Consider the following 17,250-nt stretch of genomic DNA (forward strand, 5'->3'; position numbering starts at 1 on the left):
GGGACTTTTGATTAATAGTGGCTGGGTAAGGAGTGCTGCTTTCTTCAGTGGTACAGTGGTATAACCGCTGAGAAGTTGCCCATGCCCCAGTAAATAACCCATGCTCATGCAGGCAGCCCTGTTTAAATTCTCTCTCTCTCTCTCTCTCTCTCTCTCTCTCTCTCTCTCTCTCTCTCTCTCTCTCTCTCTCACACACACACACAGGTGAGGGCACATGCATATGCAAAAAAGAACGGAAGGAAGGAAAGAAAGAAAAAGAAATGAAAGAGATCCAAACAGAAAAAAAGAATTGATCAAAGAATCCAAAGCTAGACTCAGTGCCACACACAGGAGGTTGAGTCAGGAACATCAGGAATTCAAGACTTCCCTTGGCCACATTGCTGATGACTCCATCCTATGTGTTAAAAGCTTTAAACACACTATCACAAAACTCTTAAATCTGATATACCTTTTGAGCAAAGTAGAAGGATACAAATCTGACATCTTTTAAAAATCATTACCCTTTCTGTATATCAATAAAAATCTTGATATGAAAGAAATCAGAATGCAACACAGTTCAATAATGATATCTGTGTGTGTGTGTGTGTTAGTGAAAACCTTAAGACACGAAGAAAGAAATTGAAGACACTAAAAGATGAAAAGACATCAAGTCTTACATATTGTTAGTGATAATGTAAATTAGTCCAGCCACTGTGGATATCAGTACGGAATGTCCTCAAAAAAATAAAAATAGAACTACCATACAATTTAGCTACACCAATCCTGGGTGTATACCCACAGGAATGTAAGTCAGCATGCAACTGGCATCCCAGCGCATCTGTGTTTATAGCATATGACTCACAATAACCAAGTTATGGAATCAGCCTAGAAAAACACCAACAGATGAGTAGATAGAGAAAACGTGGAGGAGTTTGGAGTGTAGTTCAGTGGTCCAGCACTTGCTTATAATGTGTAAGGCTCTAGATTCAATTCTAAAGATGTGTAATATATATTATTTTATATTTTATTATAAAAAGTTGTTTAATATTATATATATATATATATATTAGCCATAAAGAAAAATGAAACCATGCTGTTTGCAGGAAAATGATGGAACTCAAGATAACAATGCTGTCTTAGTTCTTTTTAGGTTGCTGTGACAAAAAACCTTTGATGAAAGTAACTTAAGCAAGAAAGGGGTTATTCTGGCTCACAATTCAGGTTGAGGAAGTCAAGGCAGCAAGATCTTGGAGCAGATAAAATCAGGAACAGAGACATGAACACAAGCTGCTGCTCAGTTCCTTTCCTCCACTTACACAGTCTGGGATCCCAGCCAGGGAATGATGTCACCTACAGTGGACGGGTCTTCCTACCTCAATGCAGTCAAAATAATCCCCCACAGGAGTGCCCAAAGGCCACTCTCCCAAGTGATCCTAGATTCTATCAGGGTAACAGTTAACATTAACCATCACACATGCTAACTTACACACATATATACATAAGATAGATAGATAGATAGATAGATAGATAGATAGATAGATAGATATAGAGAGATAGATTGATAGATAAACAGACAGACAGATAAAAGATAAATAGAAAGACAGACAGATAGATAGATGATAGATGATAGATAGATAGATAGATAGATAGATGAGTATCAGAATGAAAAATTATTTTGTATTATGAATATATACTAATTTTAAAAATGCAATGTCATACTTAAAAGACATTGTGCTAAACCTATTATTTGTCATCTCAAAATATATATATGTAAGTGCTACTTGAAACTTGAAAACTGAAAGTTCATATACAAACCCTAAGGATGAAGTCGTAGCAAAGGTATCACACTTAACACACATAGCCTTCTTTCTCTTTGGGGAAGATGCCACACCCTCCTGCACGACTGGAGTGTCATGGTTTGGACTCTGACGAGGTACAAATGAGTCTGAGAGATTATAGTTGGAGTTCAAAACGCTTACCTGCTATCGGCCCATGATGTCATGTAGACACTTCCAAGAGCTGCCTAGAACTAAAGTTGTTTTACCTCTTGGAGTGCTGAGCTCCTAGGGGTGCTTTTTTTCCTTCCTGTTGCCTGAACAAGACACTTCAGTTCACTGAGTATCGTTACTGGGGTCCCATGATGAGCACTAAATTAAGGTAATCCACTGTGGCGTTTAATACACCACAGAATCTAATAAATTTTAACTGTAATTATTGGTACAAAAGGTGGTGCTTTGCTTCTCTTTGATCTATAATATCCCTGCTTCTCTTGAGTGACAAAATGTGCATGAGTTAACTAGTGCCGTGTATACCGCTTAGGACCACTCAATTAAAATGGTAGAGAAGAGGCCATGTTCTTTATATGCATTTGCTTCCCAATTGAGTTAAAGGTAGCAGTTTGTTGTCTGTTTGTTGTTTGAAGAACAGTCAAGACTCAAACTTGCTATGTAGCCAGATTAACCTTCAATTCCTGATCCTGCCTCTACAGGCCAAGTTCTGGTTATGTCCCAGCATGTTTAGCTAAACATGGCCATTTATACTCTTATAAAACCCTTTGATTCTGCCTCAAAAATCTAAATGCTAAAATATGAGACATATTGGGCCATCACAACTATGAATCACCTGATGAGCTTCCAAATTCATTCCTTATTTATGCGTGTCTATATTAACATTTGAGAGAATTGGTCTCAGAAATGTTCTGGGATTTGTCTTTTGTTCAACAAATAATCAGTAATAAGAGCAAAATGAGTTGTTTCTTTTTTACTGTTAAAAAAGACAAAATAAAAACCTGCGAGGACTAAGAAGATGGATAAATGAGTAACAGCAGTTGCTACAAAAGCATGAGGAAACCGGGCGGTGGTGGCACACGCCTTTAATCCCAGCACTCCGGAGGCAGAGCCAGGCAGAACTCTGTGAGTTCAAGGCCAGCCTGGGCTGCCAAGTGAGTTCCAGGAAAGGCGCAAAGCTACACAGAGAAACCCTGTCTCGAAAAACCAAAAAAAAAAAAACCATGAGGACTTAAGTTTGAGTCTCTGATACCCATGTAAAAAGCTGAGCATGGCCATGCTTGCCTGTAACCACAGCATCGGAGGACACAGACAGGTGGCATCCCAAGGACTCCAGGACTCCAGGCTAGCCCAAAGAGTGAGCTTCCTGTTCATCGGAAGACTCCGTCTCAAGGGACTATGGCAGGGAGCAAGAGATAAAGACATCTGACATCCTCCTGTGGCCTCCCCATGTGTGTGCACTGCTACACACACCCACACATGCAGGTGCACGCGTTACACACACACAACACACACACACACACACACACGCACACGCACACGCACACGCACGCACGCACGCAGAAAGATGAGTGAGTGCAAAAGTAAAAGGGAAGGATCGCTGGGATGATAAAAATAGACAACAGTAAAAAAACAAGATCTAAAGAAAGAGTTAGCTGACCAGTTACCACTAGGAACCTTTATGGAAATAGATGTATCTATAGACAGAAGTGCCAGGTCCTCCGTAAAGTTGGGGAATCAGCAGAGATTCCAAGAAGTTCTTTGTAACCTTTGCTTATGGACTATTTGTTGTGATGTCAAACAAAATAATGAAATGAAGAAAGGCTTTCCTTTCTACTGAACTGTGCCAAATTGACTTGCCTGGAAAGTGAAGCAGGCAAGTTCTCTTCTTGGATTTTCCCTTAAATAAACTTGTACTTTCACTTATATTAAATCCATTTGTACATTTTCATAATAGACAGCTGCAGGCATCACAGACTAACTGTAAATATACACTATTTGCCCTTGATTAAGTTACCAGATAATAGGGGAGAGAACGCCCCCACTAGACATCTTTCCCCACCAAGTGAAATCTCCAGTGCCAGGAATGGGTTTGGTTACATATAATTGAGTCGTTGGCCAAAAGGACTCCAGGGAAACCCCCAAACAACTAAGGCTATTTCCAAGGCTATTGGTTGCTCTCCACAACTCAATGGTAGGCCCTATTGCAGAAGGCAACACTTACAGATCTTATGGAAACACAAGCTGAGCTGGTGCCTAACTACAGCGTTCACCCCTACTAACTAATGTTAACAGTACTGGAAGATACTATGCTCACTATCAGAGGAGAAAGGCAAACACCAACCCAGCTATAAAATCTGCACCCTACAATGGACTTGCCTGCATGACACACTGGTGCAATAATGGTACCACATTGTGGGAGTAACCAACTACTGTCTGACTGGATTTAAGGCCCACTCCGTGAGATAGAACCCAGGCCTGATACTGCTCATGCAGCCCGGACTAGAGAGGCCATGTGCCTAGGGGAAAACCAAGTGTTATTGTTCTGATAAAGGAGTGTAACAATAAAATGACTCCTAACAACATTCTGCTATACTCATAGATCACTGTCTTGCTCAGCCATCATCAGAGACCCTTCCTCATGCAGTAGAGGGGAATTGACTACAGAGACCCACCGTCAGGTATTGTCCAGAGAATGAGAGACCTTGGAACACTCAGCCCTAAGGGGTATCTCTTCATCCAACCCCTCCCCTCCCAGCTCAGGGAACTCTGTAGAAGAGGAGGCAGAAAGATTGTAAGAGTCAGAAGGAATGGAGGAACCAAGGAAATGGTGTTTCCCAGATACAACAGATTGACACGCATGTGAACTCATAGACTCTGTTGACAGCATGCACAGGGCCTGCGTGGGTCCAAGCTAGAAGAGATCTCAGCACAGAGAAGGGGAAGTGGTCAGGCGCTCCCATCCCTAATGAAAAGCTGGTTTTCTCCAACGAGTCTTACTTGGTATACAAAGCACTCGTAAGGACAGGCCCTGTGCATACAGCAATAGATGACCAACACAAAATGGTGTTTCTTTTTTAGACTTTTTGTCCCATAGTACTTTGTTTGGGCATTTTTTACCTCACTGGTCTTTTGCTTGTAAATTATGGTTTCTAATTTTCTGCTTTTATGTGGTGTGTGTGTGTGTGTGTGTGTGTGTGTGTGTGTGTGTGTATGTGTGTGTTTCTTGTGCTTTTCTTTATTATTTCTTGTTTTTTAATTTTTGGCTTTGGGGGGGCCATTAAGAAGGCGTGGACTTGGATGGGTGGGGAGATGGGGAGAATCTGAGAGGAGGTGGGGGAGAGAAAACTGTAACTAAAATATATTGCATAAAAAATATTGTTTTTGATTAAAAATTAAAAAAAGAAAATCTGACACAGTGAGGATATGGTTTTAACCAAGAGCATTTGTCCCGCCGATGCACAACCGGAGGTTTGACCGCCTAGCACCACAAAAAGGAAACGGTGGTACCTACTTACCAATGAGGGTAAATCTCCGAACATCTTAAGCTTCAAGTTAAGGTTTCTCTTCCTCGGACTAGTTACACGTACGCATTTGATATTATCTACATCACTGTGTGCTGTCACTTATTTAAATTAATATGGGGACCTGGGGAAAATGGCTTTAGTAGGTAAAGCATTTGTGCAGCAAGGGTGAGGACCGGAGTTTACGTCTTCAGCAGCACACAAAAACCCAAGTGGGGGCCTTGCTTGTAATCCCAGAGCTCAGGAGTCGGAGACAGGCAATCCCCAGAGAAGCTGGCTAGCCAGCCTAGCCAAATCACCAGCCCTGGGTCCAGGTAGAGACCCTGGTTCAGTAAATTAAGTAGAGAGCAATCAAAGAAGACACGGGATGTCTGTATCAGTCCTCCACACTCACATACAAAAATAAAATAAATATGTTGGTATAGGGCATACTAATCTCAGCGTTCAAAGGTCTAGAATTTCCTCCTTGCCGTTTCCTCAATAAGTCGCCTCCTGTTCTTGTGTTCTCAATGGTTTTAGGGCTGTAAGTTCTGGTTTCATTCTTGGAGGTGTACACTAGTTTCCACAACCCTGTTTGGTCAGCTTCTGATCAAGGCAGGAAGCACCAGGATTGATGCTTGCTTCGGGGTTGGAATTAAAAATGAAAGCAATACCAAAGCAAATGAAGTCATCCTCTACTTACAGAAGACACATGCTGCAAGAGACACATGACATCAATCATGTCGGCAAGGATAAGGAGTCTTGTCACTGCTGCCAACAAGGCGCGGGCGGCTTGAACCACAGCCTCCCTTTTCGGGAGGTAACAGGGGTCATCTGTAAATCTCTCGGCCGATACCTTCAGAGCATTGCCTGAAAAACACAACCCCAAACAAGTTATCATTTCAGTTTCAACAAACACCTTCTCCAGCATTCATCAGCCAACCTAACTCCAAGAATATTCCACAAATAACCACGATACGAAAATAAACTGTCACAGGATACGGAGAGCAACAGATCTTAAAGCGGACCACGCAGCTCCGAATCAGGATTTGTTTTTGAGGAGTGCTCTGGGGTTCAAAGAAGCGCGATGCCGTCTTCTCCTGGAGACAATTGTTCTCAGCAGCATCAAGTGAAAATGGCCTCCTGCTTCTGCGACTGCTCCGTCTCCACGGCTGTGAAATGGCTCACGACTAAGATTTCGTTCAGTCACAAAGGTTCAGGTTTGTAAGAGGAAAGGAAGTTTTTGCTGAGATGCTCCCTAACTCCGTGGAGAACAGAGATATCCTTTAAAGCAATGACAGCAGACTGAGGGTGTAACTCAGTACCAAGGGTGCTTGCCTGGCACGTGTGAATCCCTGAATTCGATCCCCAGTACCCGCAAGCCAGGCATGCCAAGGCGCACTTACAATCACACCGCTTTAGAGGTAGCGATCTGAAGTACGAGGTCATTCTCAGGCTACACCAAATATGATAGCCTGGGATGTGATCGCCTCTCTCTGAAGATAGCTTAACACAGGCAGTTTACGCTATACAATGTATAGAATAAGGTATATTGTAACGTTAGTCCCGAAAATAATATCGCAAGCGTGTAACTGACAGAGAAACATCATCTCTTCTATCTCAAGGTCTTTTCATTTAAAATATTTGCTTTTAAAGCTACCAATATAGCAGAGTCTAAAATGAAAAGGGAAAGATGGTCTTCTCCATCCCCACCCCGGTAACCAAACTCATAGAGAGAATGACCACATCTGCTGTTCAAGTTTCATAATATGAACTTATTTCATCACTAAAATTATCCGTGTCTGTTTTTTTTCTATAACCCTGTAGAGGTGGTGAGAAGTCTCAGTGAGTAAAGGTTTTTGCCACCAAAGCTTTTGACCTAAGTTCAAACCCCAGGATCCGCATAGTGGAAGGAGAGAACTGACCCCACCCCACCCCCGAGTTATCATCTGACCTCCACACACATGGCCTGGCATGCACACACACTAAAGAAGTTAATTAATTAACACAATAAATATCCTTAAATAACAACAATTCAGAATACCAAAGAATGTAAAGTAAAACCATTTAATTCTCCATACTAGTCCCTAAAAATCACCAACAATTTTGTTTTTATATGCTCAAGGAGCATCATCTCATAGAAAGTCTGTACAGTTTGTTACTTGTGCTTACCAGTTACTCTCTGCACACAGTGGGACCGACAGTCAAGCATCATAGCAATAAACAGTGCAGGTGCTGGAGCCAGACTGGCTCCATGTGTCTATTCTCATGCCTTCTCGATGCTCCACTTTCCTTGGTTGTAAATGGAGTAAGAAAAATAGCAGCAATTTATCCCTAACAAAATACTTGGTTGTGGGTTTTTTTTCAGAGATTAATAAGCTAGTCTTAAAATTCATATAGAAATTTCAGAAGACTAATCATAACCAAAACTATCTTAGAAAAAAAGACTTGTTCTTATTTCAAAACTTATTAGAAAACTATAAAAAAAAAATGGAATTGACATTCCCAAAAGCAATCCTTACCTGGGCAGTGGTAGCACCTTTAGTCCTAGTATTTAAGAGGCAGAGAGGCAGGTGGATCCCTGTGAGTTCAAGGCCAGTCTGGTCTACATAACTAGTTCCAAGACAGCAAGGGCTACACAGTGAAAGCCTGTCTTGAAAAAAACAACAACCCAAAAAAAGCAATCCTTAACATTTATGGTCAACTGGTTTTCAACAAAGGTTCCAAGAAAAGTCATTAAGAAAGTGGTTATAATGTGTTTGTGTGTTTGTGTGTGTGTGTGTGTGTGTTTTATTTTGTAACAATTTTTCAATAAATGCCTCCAAGGTTAATTAGATAGTCATATGAGAGAAAAGAACATGGCTCTCTGTCTCACATTACATACAAAAGTCAACTCAGAGTGGATCACAGAATCACATGCAAGAGCTTAAACTATAAAACTTATGATAGTAAAACCTCATGATCTCAGGTTCTATGATAATGTCATAAATTTGGCACCAAAAGCACATGCAATTAAATAACAACCTAGACTATCAAAACCTAACATTTATGAACTGTATTTTTAAGACATATTATTTTTAGTCATGTGTTTGTGTGTGTGTGTGTGTGTATATATATGTATATGCATGTATGTATGAATATATTTGTGAGTGCAGCTGCCTGAAGAGGTCAGAGATGTTAGGCTCCCTGGAGCTGGAGTTACAGGCGGTTGTGAGCTGCCCCAAGAGGATGCTGAGAAAAAAGCTTGGGTCCTCTGCAAGCACAGTGAATGCTCTTAACCACGGAGCCATCTCTTCAGTCATAAATTTCTGGACTTTAAATGAGAATGTCGAGAAAGTATAGGGGGGACTGGGGAGATGGCTCAGCAGTTAAGAGTATGCGCTGTGCTTAGAGAGGACCCAAGTCTGGACTGTCCCAGAATCTACATGGTGGCTCGCAACTGTCTCTAATTCCGTTTTCAGGGGGTCTGACACCCTCTTCCACCTCGCTTTTCTGACCTCCAAGGGAACCAGGCACACAGGTGGTGCACACACACAAATCAGGTAAAACACTCATAGGTATAAAAAGAAATTAAATCTTTAATTTAAAAAAGAAAATGAAAAGACAACCTATGAAATGAGAGAGGATACTTTGAAATCATGTATCTAAGAAGGGGCTTATATTCCCTCCATCAGAGGACAGAAGTAGTGCCAATGCATTGTTATTTGCTAAGAGATCGAAGAGATAAAAAAGAATCCCAAGTAGAAGCAGCGACAATTATGACGGCATCTGTAGAACCTCTGACCCCCAGACGTCTGCGCTGGCTTGTGCTGCCGAGGAAACGCCGGCTCACTAAGGGTCAGCAGCTTTGCCTGCGGCCAAACAAGCATGACAGAATATGACTGCAGCTCAACTCTGCTGAACTCCGAGCACTGTGTTCTCATCACCACAGTGTGTCCTTTCTAGATACGGTATCCCACTGATGGACCCAATAATCAAATATGTCAACATTTCACTTTCCATCCTGCAGTTCTGACAGTGTATGGTGGTAAGCAAAGGCAGGTTTGCCAAGAATCTGACACACATATCGAGACTGCTCACAAAGCTCCCAAGTCCATCCTCTCAGGTGAAACTGTGGTAGGAAAATAAATTCAATGACCCTGACTTTTCAGACAGTCTGTAGAAAACTCCTGGTCATTTTGTAAGTCTCCATTAACTGGCTCCCAGGTATGGATGTAAGGCCAGAAATCAATGTCTACCATGTAAGTGTTTTTCAGTAACTATTACCATTGAATTAAATGAAAAAAAAAATCTAGTTTAAAGCTTATAACTTAATAATTAAAAGATAAACCAACTTTTAAATTTATTTATTTTACTATTTTTATCTGTATAAGTATTTTACTTGCATGTATGTATGTGCATGCCTGCTGCCCATGAAGACTGAGAGGGAATCATATTCCCTGGCACTAGAGTTACAGACAATTGTGAGTCACTATGTGGTTGCTGCGACTTGAACCCTGGTCCTCTGCAAGAACAACAAATGCTCTTAACTGCTGAGCCAACTCTTCAGCTCTAATCCAACTTTTAAATAGGCCAAGGCCCTAAATAGGCAATTTAAAGAAGAAGAAATACACATGGCCAATAAGCACATACAAAGATTTTCTAGCGTTAATATAATCTAAATTATTAAAGCATCATTACATCTATATTAAGATTTTAGCAGGCCTTTTGTCAAGATTATGGTTGATTGGTTAAAAATAGGCACATAAGTGCAGTAGTCAGAAGCGAGACGTTAAGGACAGAACAGCACAGAAAGACAAACAAGAATGACTGTGTCTACGTATGTACCGGAAATGGTCACTGTGCCAACTGTTACGCACAGGAAACAACTCCTAGAAGGAAGCGGTAGAAAGGCAGCATTTACATTGGCGCTGGCTTCTTCCCGTGGTTGGGGATTGGGGAAACTCAAGATTACTAAAAGGTGGATTAGAGGGTGCTGGAGGAGGTCTCTGGTGTACAGTACTGCAGCAAACCCCACGAAGAGGCGCTGGAGAGATGACTCAATGTTTGAGTGTGCACTGCTCCTGCAGAGGACTCGTTAGCTTCCCAGCACCCACATTAGGTGACACTAACTCCAGCTCCAGGGAATCCTCTTCTGGCCTCCACGGGCAACTTCAGTCACGTAAACATATCCTCACAAATGCATAGAAATAAATTTTTAAACGTCAACAAATCTTTCTTTAAAAAAAAAAAAAAAAAAAAAAAAAAAAAAAAAAAAAAGGTCGTGTTGGGCTGGAGAGATGGCTCAGCGATTAAGAACACCGGTTGTTCTTCCAGAGGTCCTGAGTTCAATTCCCAGCAACCACAAGGTGGTTCACAACCATCTATAATGAGATATGGCGCCCTCTTCTGGCCTGCAGGCATACAAGCAGATATAGCCCTCATGTATAGAAAATACATAAATAACTAAATCTTTAAGTTAAACAAAATAGTAATGAATGAGCATACACACACAGAGTGGGCAAGCAGGGAGATTCCTGGATACCCTGCAAAGATCACTAGTAGCTAAACTAAAAAATTTGAACAATTGAAATTAACTAAACCATCTCCAAGTAATTCTTCCATTATAATCTCAAAATGGATTATTATTTTGTTCTCCCCTCAAGGCATAATAGTGGGAAAAATATTGTAAAATTCAACCTCCAGCTCACCTGGCCAGTTCGCCTATTTTCTATGAAGTCCTTAAAAACTCACATAATTTTTTTCTGTATCAAATTCATCATGCAAACACAAAGATTATAGAAACACAACAAGGAAAACAAATGAAATGTTTTGCTCCCCCAAGAGAAAAGTATTAGATACGAATAGAGTTCTTAGGTAGTCTCCATATGTTAACAGTACATCCCTTTTTATATGAAGATTTATTATGTCAAAAATCAAAGCCGTTCCTGTGAGTCTTCTAGAACAAGTTCTTAACTGTGGGACTGCAATAGGATCTCCTTTCTCAATCCCTCATCAAACTCTCGTTATCAGCCACACCATGTCAGAGGGCCAACTGTTTCTAGCTAGTGGACTATCAATAGTGACCTTCACTCTCAAATGCCTCTCTCCCAAGATGGCTGAAACTGGTATTTACTGAACTGGGTAAATGCTAAGCCTAGGGAAAAGGGCAGGTCAAAATTATTGGTCAAAAAAAAAAAAAAAAAAAAAAGCAAGCAATGAAATTTTTCATTGGGAGTAAAGGGAATCAGAGCCCCTAGTTCTTTCTTTGGGGATGATACCACTACAGACTGTGAACATTAGATAAGTAGAATGGGTACGTAAATATGTTTACATCTCCTCGGAAGTCTATAGTGTGACAAAGAAAAGCACAATAGAAATACAATATTAAAATACAATAATGTGCCGGGCGGTGGTGGCTCATGCCTTTAATCCTAGCACTTGGGAGGCAGAGGCAGGTGGATCTCTGTGAGTTCGAGGCCAGCCTGGACTACCAAGTGAGTTCCAGGAAAAGGTGCAAAGCTACACAGAGAAACCCTGTCTCAAAAAATCTAAAATAAAATAAAATACAATAATGTGCGAGTATAGAGACCGGCTAAGAACATACAAGACTCCATTCTAGCAACCCAAAGGCTCACATTATTACAGACCCTGGAAGACTTTAGTATAATAATGGCTGGCTGGAGAGTCTCTTATGGGCTTTTCCCATTGATTTTGGTATGACACTTACAACCTTCCAGATTTAGAGTAATGTTTAGAAATTTTCATGTAAAATTCGGTCTGGGACAGACACAGTGGCTCACACAGAATCCCAGCATTTGGAAGGTAGAAATAGGAGCCTCAGGAAGGAAAGGCCAGCCTCAGCTACGTAGTGAGTTTGAGACTAGTCTAAGCTTCCTGAGAACTATTTTTTAATAGTTTATAACAAAATTTCCTTTCTTTCTTGTTTCCTTAGTAACCATCCCTTTTCACTTCCAGGAGCTTTACTTGTTCTGTGAACCTAAAACTCACTGACGCAGAATACTGGTGCAACTTCTGATCCTGTCATTCAGTCATAATTTCAAATTTGGAACTGATCTTAATGCAGAGTGTATGTGTGTGAAATAAAAAGGTACAAAAGCCAATCAGCTGTAAAGAGCATGCCCTGAGCTCGCCAACTCCTTTCTCTCCACAATGACCCTGCAAGCCCACAGATACACTGGCTCCCAATAATCCTTTATAGCCAATCTTGAAAGGTATTCCTCAGATTCGTATTTTCTCATGTCTTATGTGATAAATTTTAATCTTACTAGTTATACTAATAATTGGCCTAACTAGTATTTTGAAGTTGAATCAGCCTTTCTTAATGGTTCTGTTGGGATGGGTTAATAAGCTCTGATTCTGTAGGAACACAATGGGCAAAGAGCTAAATCTAGACATTTTCCAACCTTTTGAAACTATAGCACCTCTTTAGGGAGTCTCTAGTCCAAATGCCTCATGTTAGTGTGAGAGAAGTAACGGGGGTTGAATACGAAGAGCCCCACTCTCTACTACTCGGGTATCTTGGGAAAGGTACTGAAACTTTGAGAAGGAAGGACGTCTTCTAGAAATTAAACTCTGCACTCAGAGCATACACAACACAGGTGCACACACAAAGGAGAAAAGAATTTCCTTTCACCTCCTACAACATGATGGCCATCAACAATAACAAAGGTCAAATGCATGTCCTCTTAAAGAAGCAGATTGGATCCCAAATTCTAGTCTTAACCTTAACTGTCCAGTAACTAAAATAATTGACATACCCAAAGAAAGGCATTGCCAATCATAAACACTGTGAAAACATAAAATCGCACAAGTTTGTAGATGTAACCAACCGTCTTATTAAATAAGAAACACAGAAACAATGTAAAAGAGAAAGTCGAGAGGTCAGAGCTCAGAGCTAAATCTCACCCTTCCTTCTGCTGTCCCAGCTTCGCGAAAAGAGACCTACTTCCTGTCGGTTTGTTTTTTTATAGTATGTCGTTCTGCCTTCTCATTGGTTGTAAACCCAAACACATGACTGCCTCGTCACTGTCTGAATGTACAGCCCCCTAGGTCTTAAAGGTATATGTCTCCAATGCTGACTGTATCCCTGAACACACAGAGATCTTATGGGATTAAAGGCGTGTGCCACCACCGCCACACTCTTGCTATGGCTCTAATAGCTCTGACCCTGAACACACAGAGATCTTATGGGATTAAAGGCGTGTGCCACCACCGCCACACTCTTGCTATGGCTCTAATAGCTCTGACCCCCAGACAACTTTATTTATTAACATACAATCAAAATAATATTTCAGTACAATTAGATTACCACCACATTTCCCCTTTTCTATTTTAATAAAAAGAAAAAAAGCAAAAGGTTATAACTAACAAAAGAAAAACTATATACAAAAGTACAATAACTATATACAATATATACAAGTAATAAATACCTAAACAGGTATTTGACAAATCAGAGAAAATAATTCCATTATCTATCCTATTTTGGTAAATCCAAGATGTATCTAATGCACTTTCTATCCTAATTAATTTTCAACTATAACTAACTAATCTTCAACCATAACTAACTAATCTTCAACTCCCTCAGAGACCCAAGAAGGGAATAATATTAGCTAACAAAAATAAAAACAGGAAGTGCATGCAAGCAACTTCCAAAAAATTTTGTGAGTTGACAGAAACAGCCAGCTGCCTGGGCAGTCACCTGAGGTTTCTCCGCAGTGTTGGGGCATCATCTTCAGCCTATAGGCTTAGTGTATCTGACAGACTCATTTGTGAAGTAGGATGTACACAAGGTCAACAGTTCAACCTCACATTGGGTGAGAGCAGTCCACGTACCAGAAACACCTGAATTCCACTAGTGTCCTGTCATGATTCAGGATTTTAAATTCTGGAAATTGTTGACAGTTTTTTAATTCAGCTGTCCATTCTTCTTGGCTGTGTATATATGGCTTCATCTCAGCATCCCCTTCTTCTCCACATCCCTCTATTAAATGCCAGTCTACTTTCGAGAGGCATGAGCTTTCAGCTGCTGTTCCATTGTACAACAGAATCCATTGGCCCTCTGCCTGTTAAGCTGCTTTGAAGAAAAGGGCACCGTACCTTTTCCGGATGCGAAGGCCATTTCAGGGATGGGGCCGTATTGTCCTGGCCTCAGAAGATGCCTTTTGATAAAGCCATAACCACACTTGTTTTGGCAAGAATCAGTAGTCCCTTGTTTCGTGTTCTGTCTGTCCATTTTGTCCTGTTGATTCGAGGATACTTTGTTGTCCAGTGGCTAACTTTTGCCACAAGGAAAGTTGACTCCTTATGCAGTTTCTTCAATGCCCATATTTTCTCTGAAGTAGATTAGTACTGCCAGGAGCTGACATGTCTCAAAAAAGAAAAATTTTCTAAGTTATTAAAACATTTTAAATGCCATATTCTGTAGATCTCTGAAGGGTTTGAGGATGACCTGTCTAAAACATCTCTGCTTAATTTTTTAAAACATATCTAATCTGACTACAAGTTCTATGATAATGTCTAACTACTAGCTTTCATTTCTTTATATCCTAATAGTTGATAATAATAACATTCAAGGATCAGAAATTTGCATTATTGTTAAATGGATGGAATAAATACAATTAGAAATATACATATAGCATTTTCTAACAATATCAGTTTCAAATTTGTATACAATATAAAACAATCCAATCCAATGTAAAGTATTTAAAATTAGTAATTGTCTTTTTCTTTTCTTTCTTTCTTTTCTTTTTTTTTTTTTTTTTAAAACAAGAACCTTAAATCTAATCTCCTTTGCTTAGCCTTTTTCCTAACCCTTGACAATAACTTGTAACCAACCCCCCTAAATACTGAAAATTATCCCAGACCCAAAACCCATTAAAAAGACCAAAAAACCACCCGCCCCACACCACCTCTTTGGGAATGTGGGCGTCGTATTCTTAAAATTGCTTCCTGCTGGGTATGGGCGAAGTTTTCTTTATCCTGAAAGAAAGATTTTAGGTTAATTGTCAAATTCTAGGAGAGGTAACTATATCCTTCATTATCCAGTCTGTGTATAATGCCAAAGTTCAGGGTTTATCTCAAGTCCTTATTCAAGTAGTCTTTGAGACTGGATCATCTCAGCTAGTCATCTCAAATTTGCTCTGAGCACCTTGTAGTTCAAAGCTGATCTGTGGATGATGTTTGTCAGCTTAATGATATTATTATTGTCCACGTGGAATTTTTGTTGTTGTGGGGCCCCATCTTCTTTCTGTAGACTTCAGTTGATGTTAGGCCTGGCCGTGATTTCCTGCAGAAAACTGATAAGAGACTCGAACACAAAAACATATATATGCAGCTAGCCTTTTTTCTAGAATTAGTTAGTACTCTATGTGACCATTCATATCTTAACAAAGTTTAAAATGTATATATATATATATTAATCTTATAAATTTTGATATAAAATTTATACTTTGAGAAAAGTTTAAAGAATCAGAATAGAATCAAAGAGTTGAGATTAGTAATAGAATAGTCCCTTAATTAATTTTGCTTTTGTCCTGTACCATAGCAGAAGATGGCTCTTATTCTGGCATGATACAGGGAGTTTGCATTTACCTTTTAACAACATGCTTGATTTTAAAGAAGGAGAGAGCCATTCTCCAACTCCAAAGTCAGCTTTAAATTTTAATTGAACTGGGACTATTAGAAAACCAATAGTGTTAAATCTTTAGAGAAAAGCAGAAACAAACATTTAGGAAGACATAAAATTTTTTAGATAATATATACCCATACACCGTTTCATTCTGTTTCTTGGGATAGATGATTTGTCCCTTTTCTTCAGTTGTCTCATTTGTCCAGTGTTCTTCAGATTCCTTAACCTTCATTTTCCTAAAAGACAAAAACAAAAACCTTTCCCCAAGACTAATTTTGGGGATGTTCCTTTTTGGCAAGTTATTATCTGATTAAATGAAAAGGCATGTTTTATTGATACAAGTTAGTTTAAATTGGATGTTCATGCTGGTTGATGAACTATCACCTCCTCAATTAAGAGGTCTCTCTTGTTCAAATCGAACCTTTATCAATTTTGATGGTACCCACAGCTTATCTTCTCCTGTAGAAACAAAAGCAAAACCACGTCCCCAATGTAATACATACCCTGGTTTCCATTCTGAGGTCAGCACATCCTTAAAGTATATAGGCTGATTTAATTCTGTAGTTTTTTCTATTATCCAATGTCTCTCTGCAGCTGTTGTTCCTTTCTCATTGGCATTCAGAAAATTCAAAGTTAGAAGAGCATTATGCAGTCTATTTCTGGGGGTTTTTGTTACCCATTTCTGTTTATTTAGCATATCCTTTAGAGTTCTGTTTGATCTTTCTATAACTGCTTGACCTGTAGGATTATGTGGTATGCCTGTAATATGCTTTATATTGTAATAAGCAAAAAACTGTTTCATTTTAACAGAGACATATGATGGAGCATTGTCAGTTTTGATTTGTGCAGGTATACCCATGATGGCCATAACTTCTAGCAAATGAGTGATTGCAGAATCAGCCTTTTCAGAACTCAAAGCAGTTGCCCATTGAAATCCTGAAAAAGTATCAATGGTGTGGTGTACATATTTCAGTTTTCCAAATTCTGCAAAGTGAAACACGTCCATCTGCCAGATTTCATTTCTCTGAGTACCCTTTGGGTTACATCCTGCTGGTAATGGCGTTTGATTGTAGAAGGAACAAGTAGGACATTTCTTTACTATTTCTTTGGCTTGTTGCCAGGTTATGGAAAAATCCTTTTTTAAACCTTTACTATTGACGTGATGTTTTTTATGAAATTCTGAGGCTTCCAGCACATTTCCTATCAATAATTTATCAATCTCATCATTGCCTTGTGCTAGAGGGCCTGGCAGACCAGTATGGGATCGAATGTGAGTTATATATAAAGGATGATCCCTTTTCCTGATTGTATCTTGTAATTGAATAAATAGTGAAGTTAATTCTGAAGCATC

General features: G+C 39.7%; 1 protein-coding gene across 3 annotated transcripts in view; it reads right to left on the minus strand.

The window, feature by feature from the left end:
- Positions 1-17,250, minus strand: part of Ctnna3 (catenin alpha 3) — a 1,489,259-nt gene that overhangs the window by 1,377,747 nt on the left and 94,262 nt on the right. For all 3 annotated transcript variants that reach the window (XM_037199948.1, XM_037199947.1, XM_028881063.2), the window contains exon 4: positions 5,973-6,139. In XM_037199948.1, coding sequence (XP_037055843.1) covers positions 5,973-6,139 — 167 coding nt within the window. The remainder of the gene's footprint in view (positions 1-5,972; positions 6,140-17,250) is intronic.

The sequence above is a fragment of the Peromyscus leucopus genome, chromosome 16_21 (assembly GCF_004664715.2).
Source record: "Peromyscus leucopus breed LL Stock chromosome 16_21, UCI_PerLeu_2.1, whole genome shotgun sequence".
Lineage (NCBI taxonomy): Eukaryota > Metazoa > Chordata > Mammalia > Rodentia > Cricetidae > Peromyscus > Peromyscus leucopus.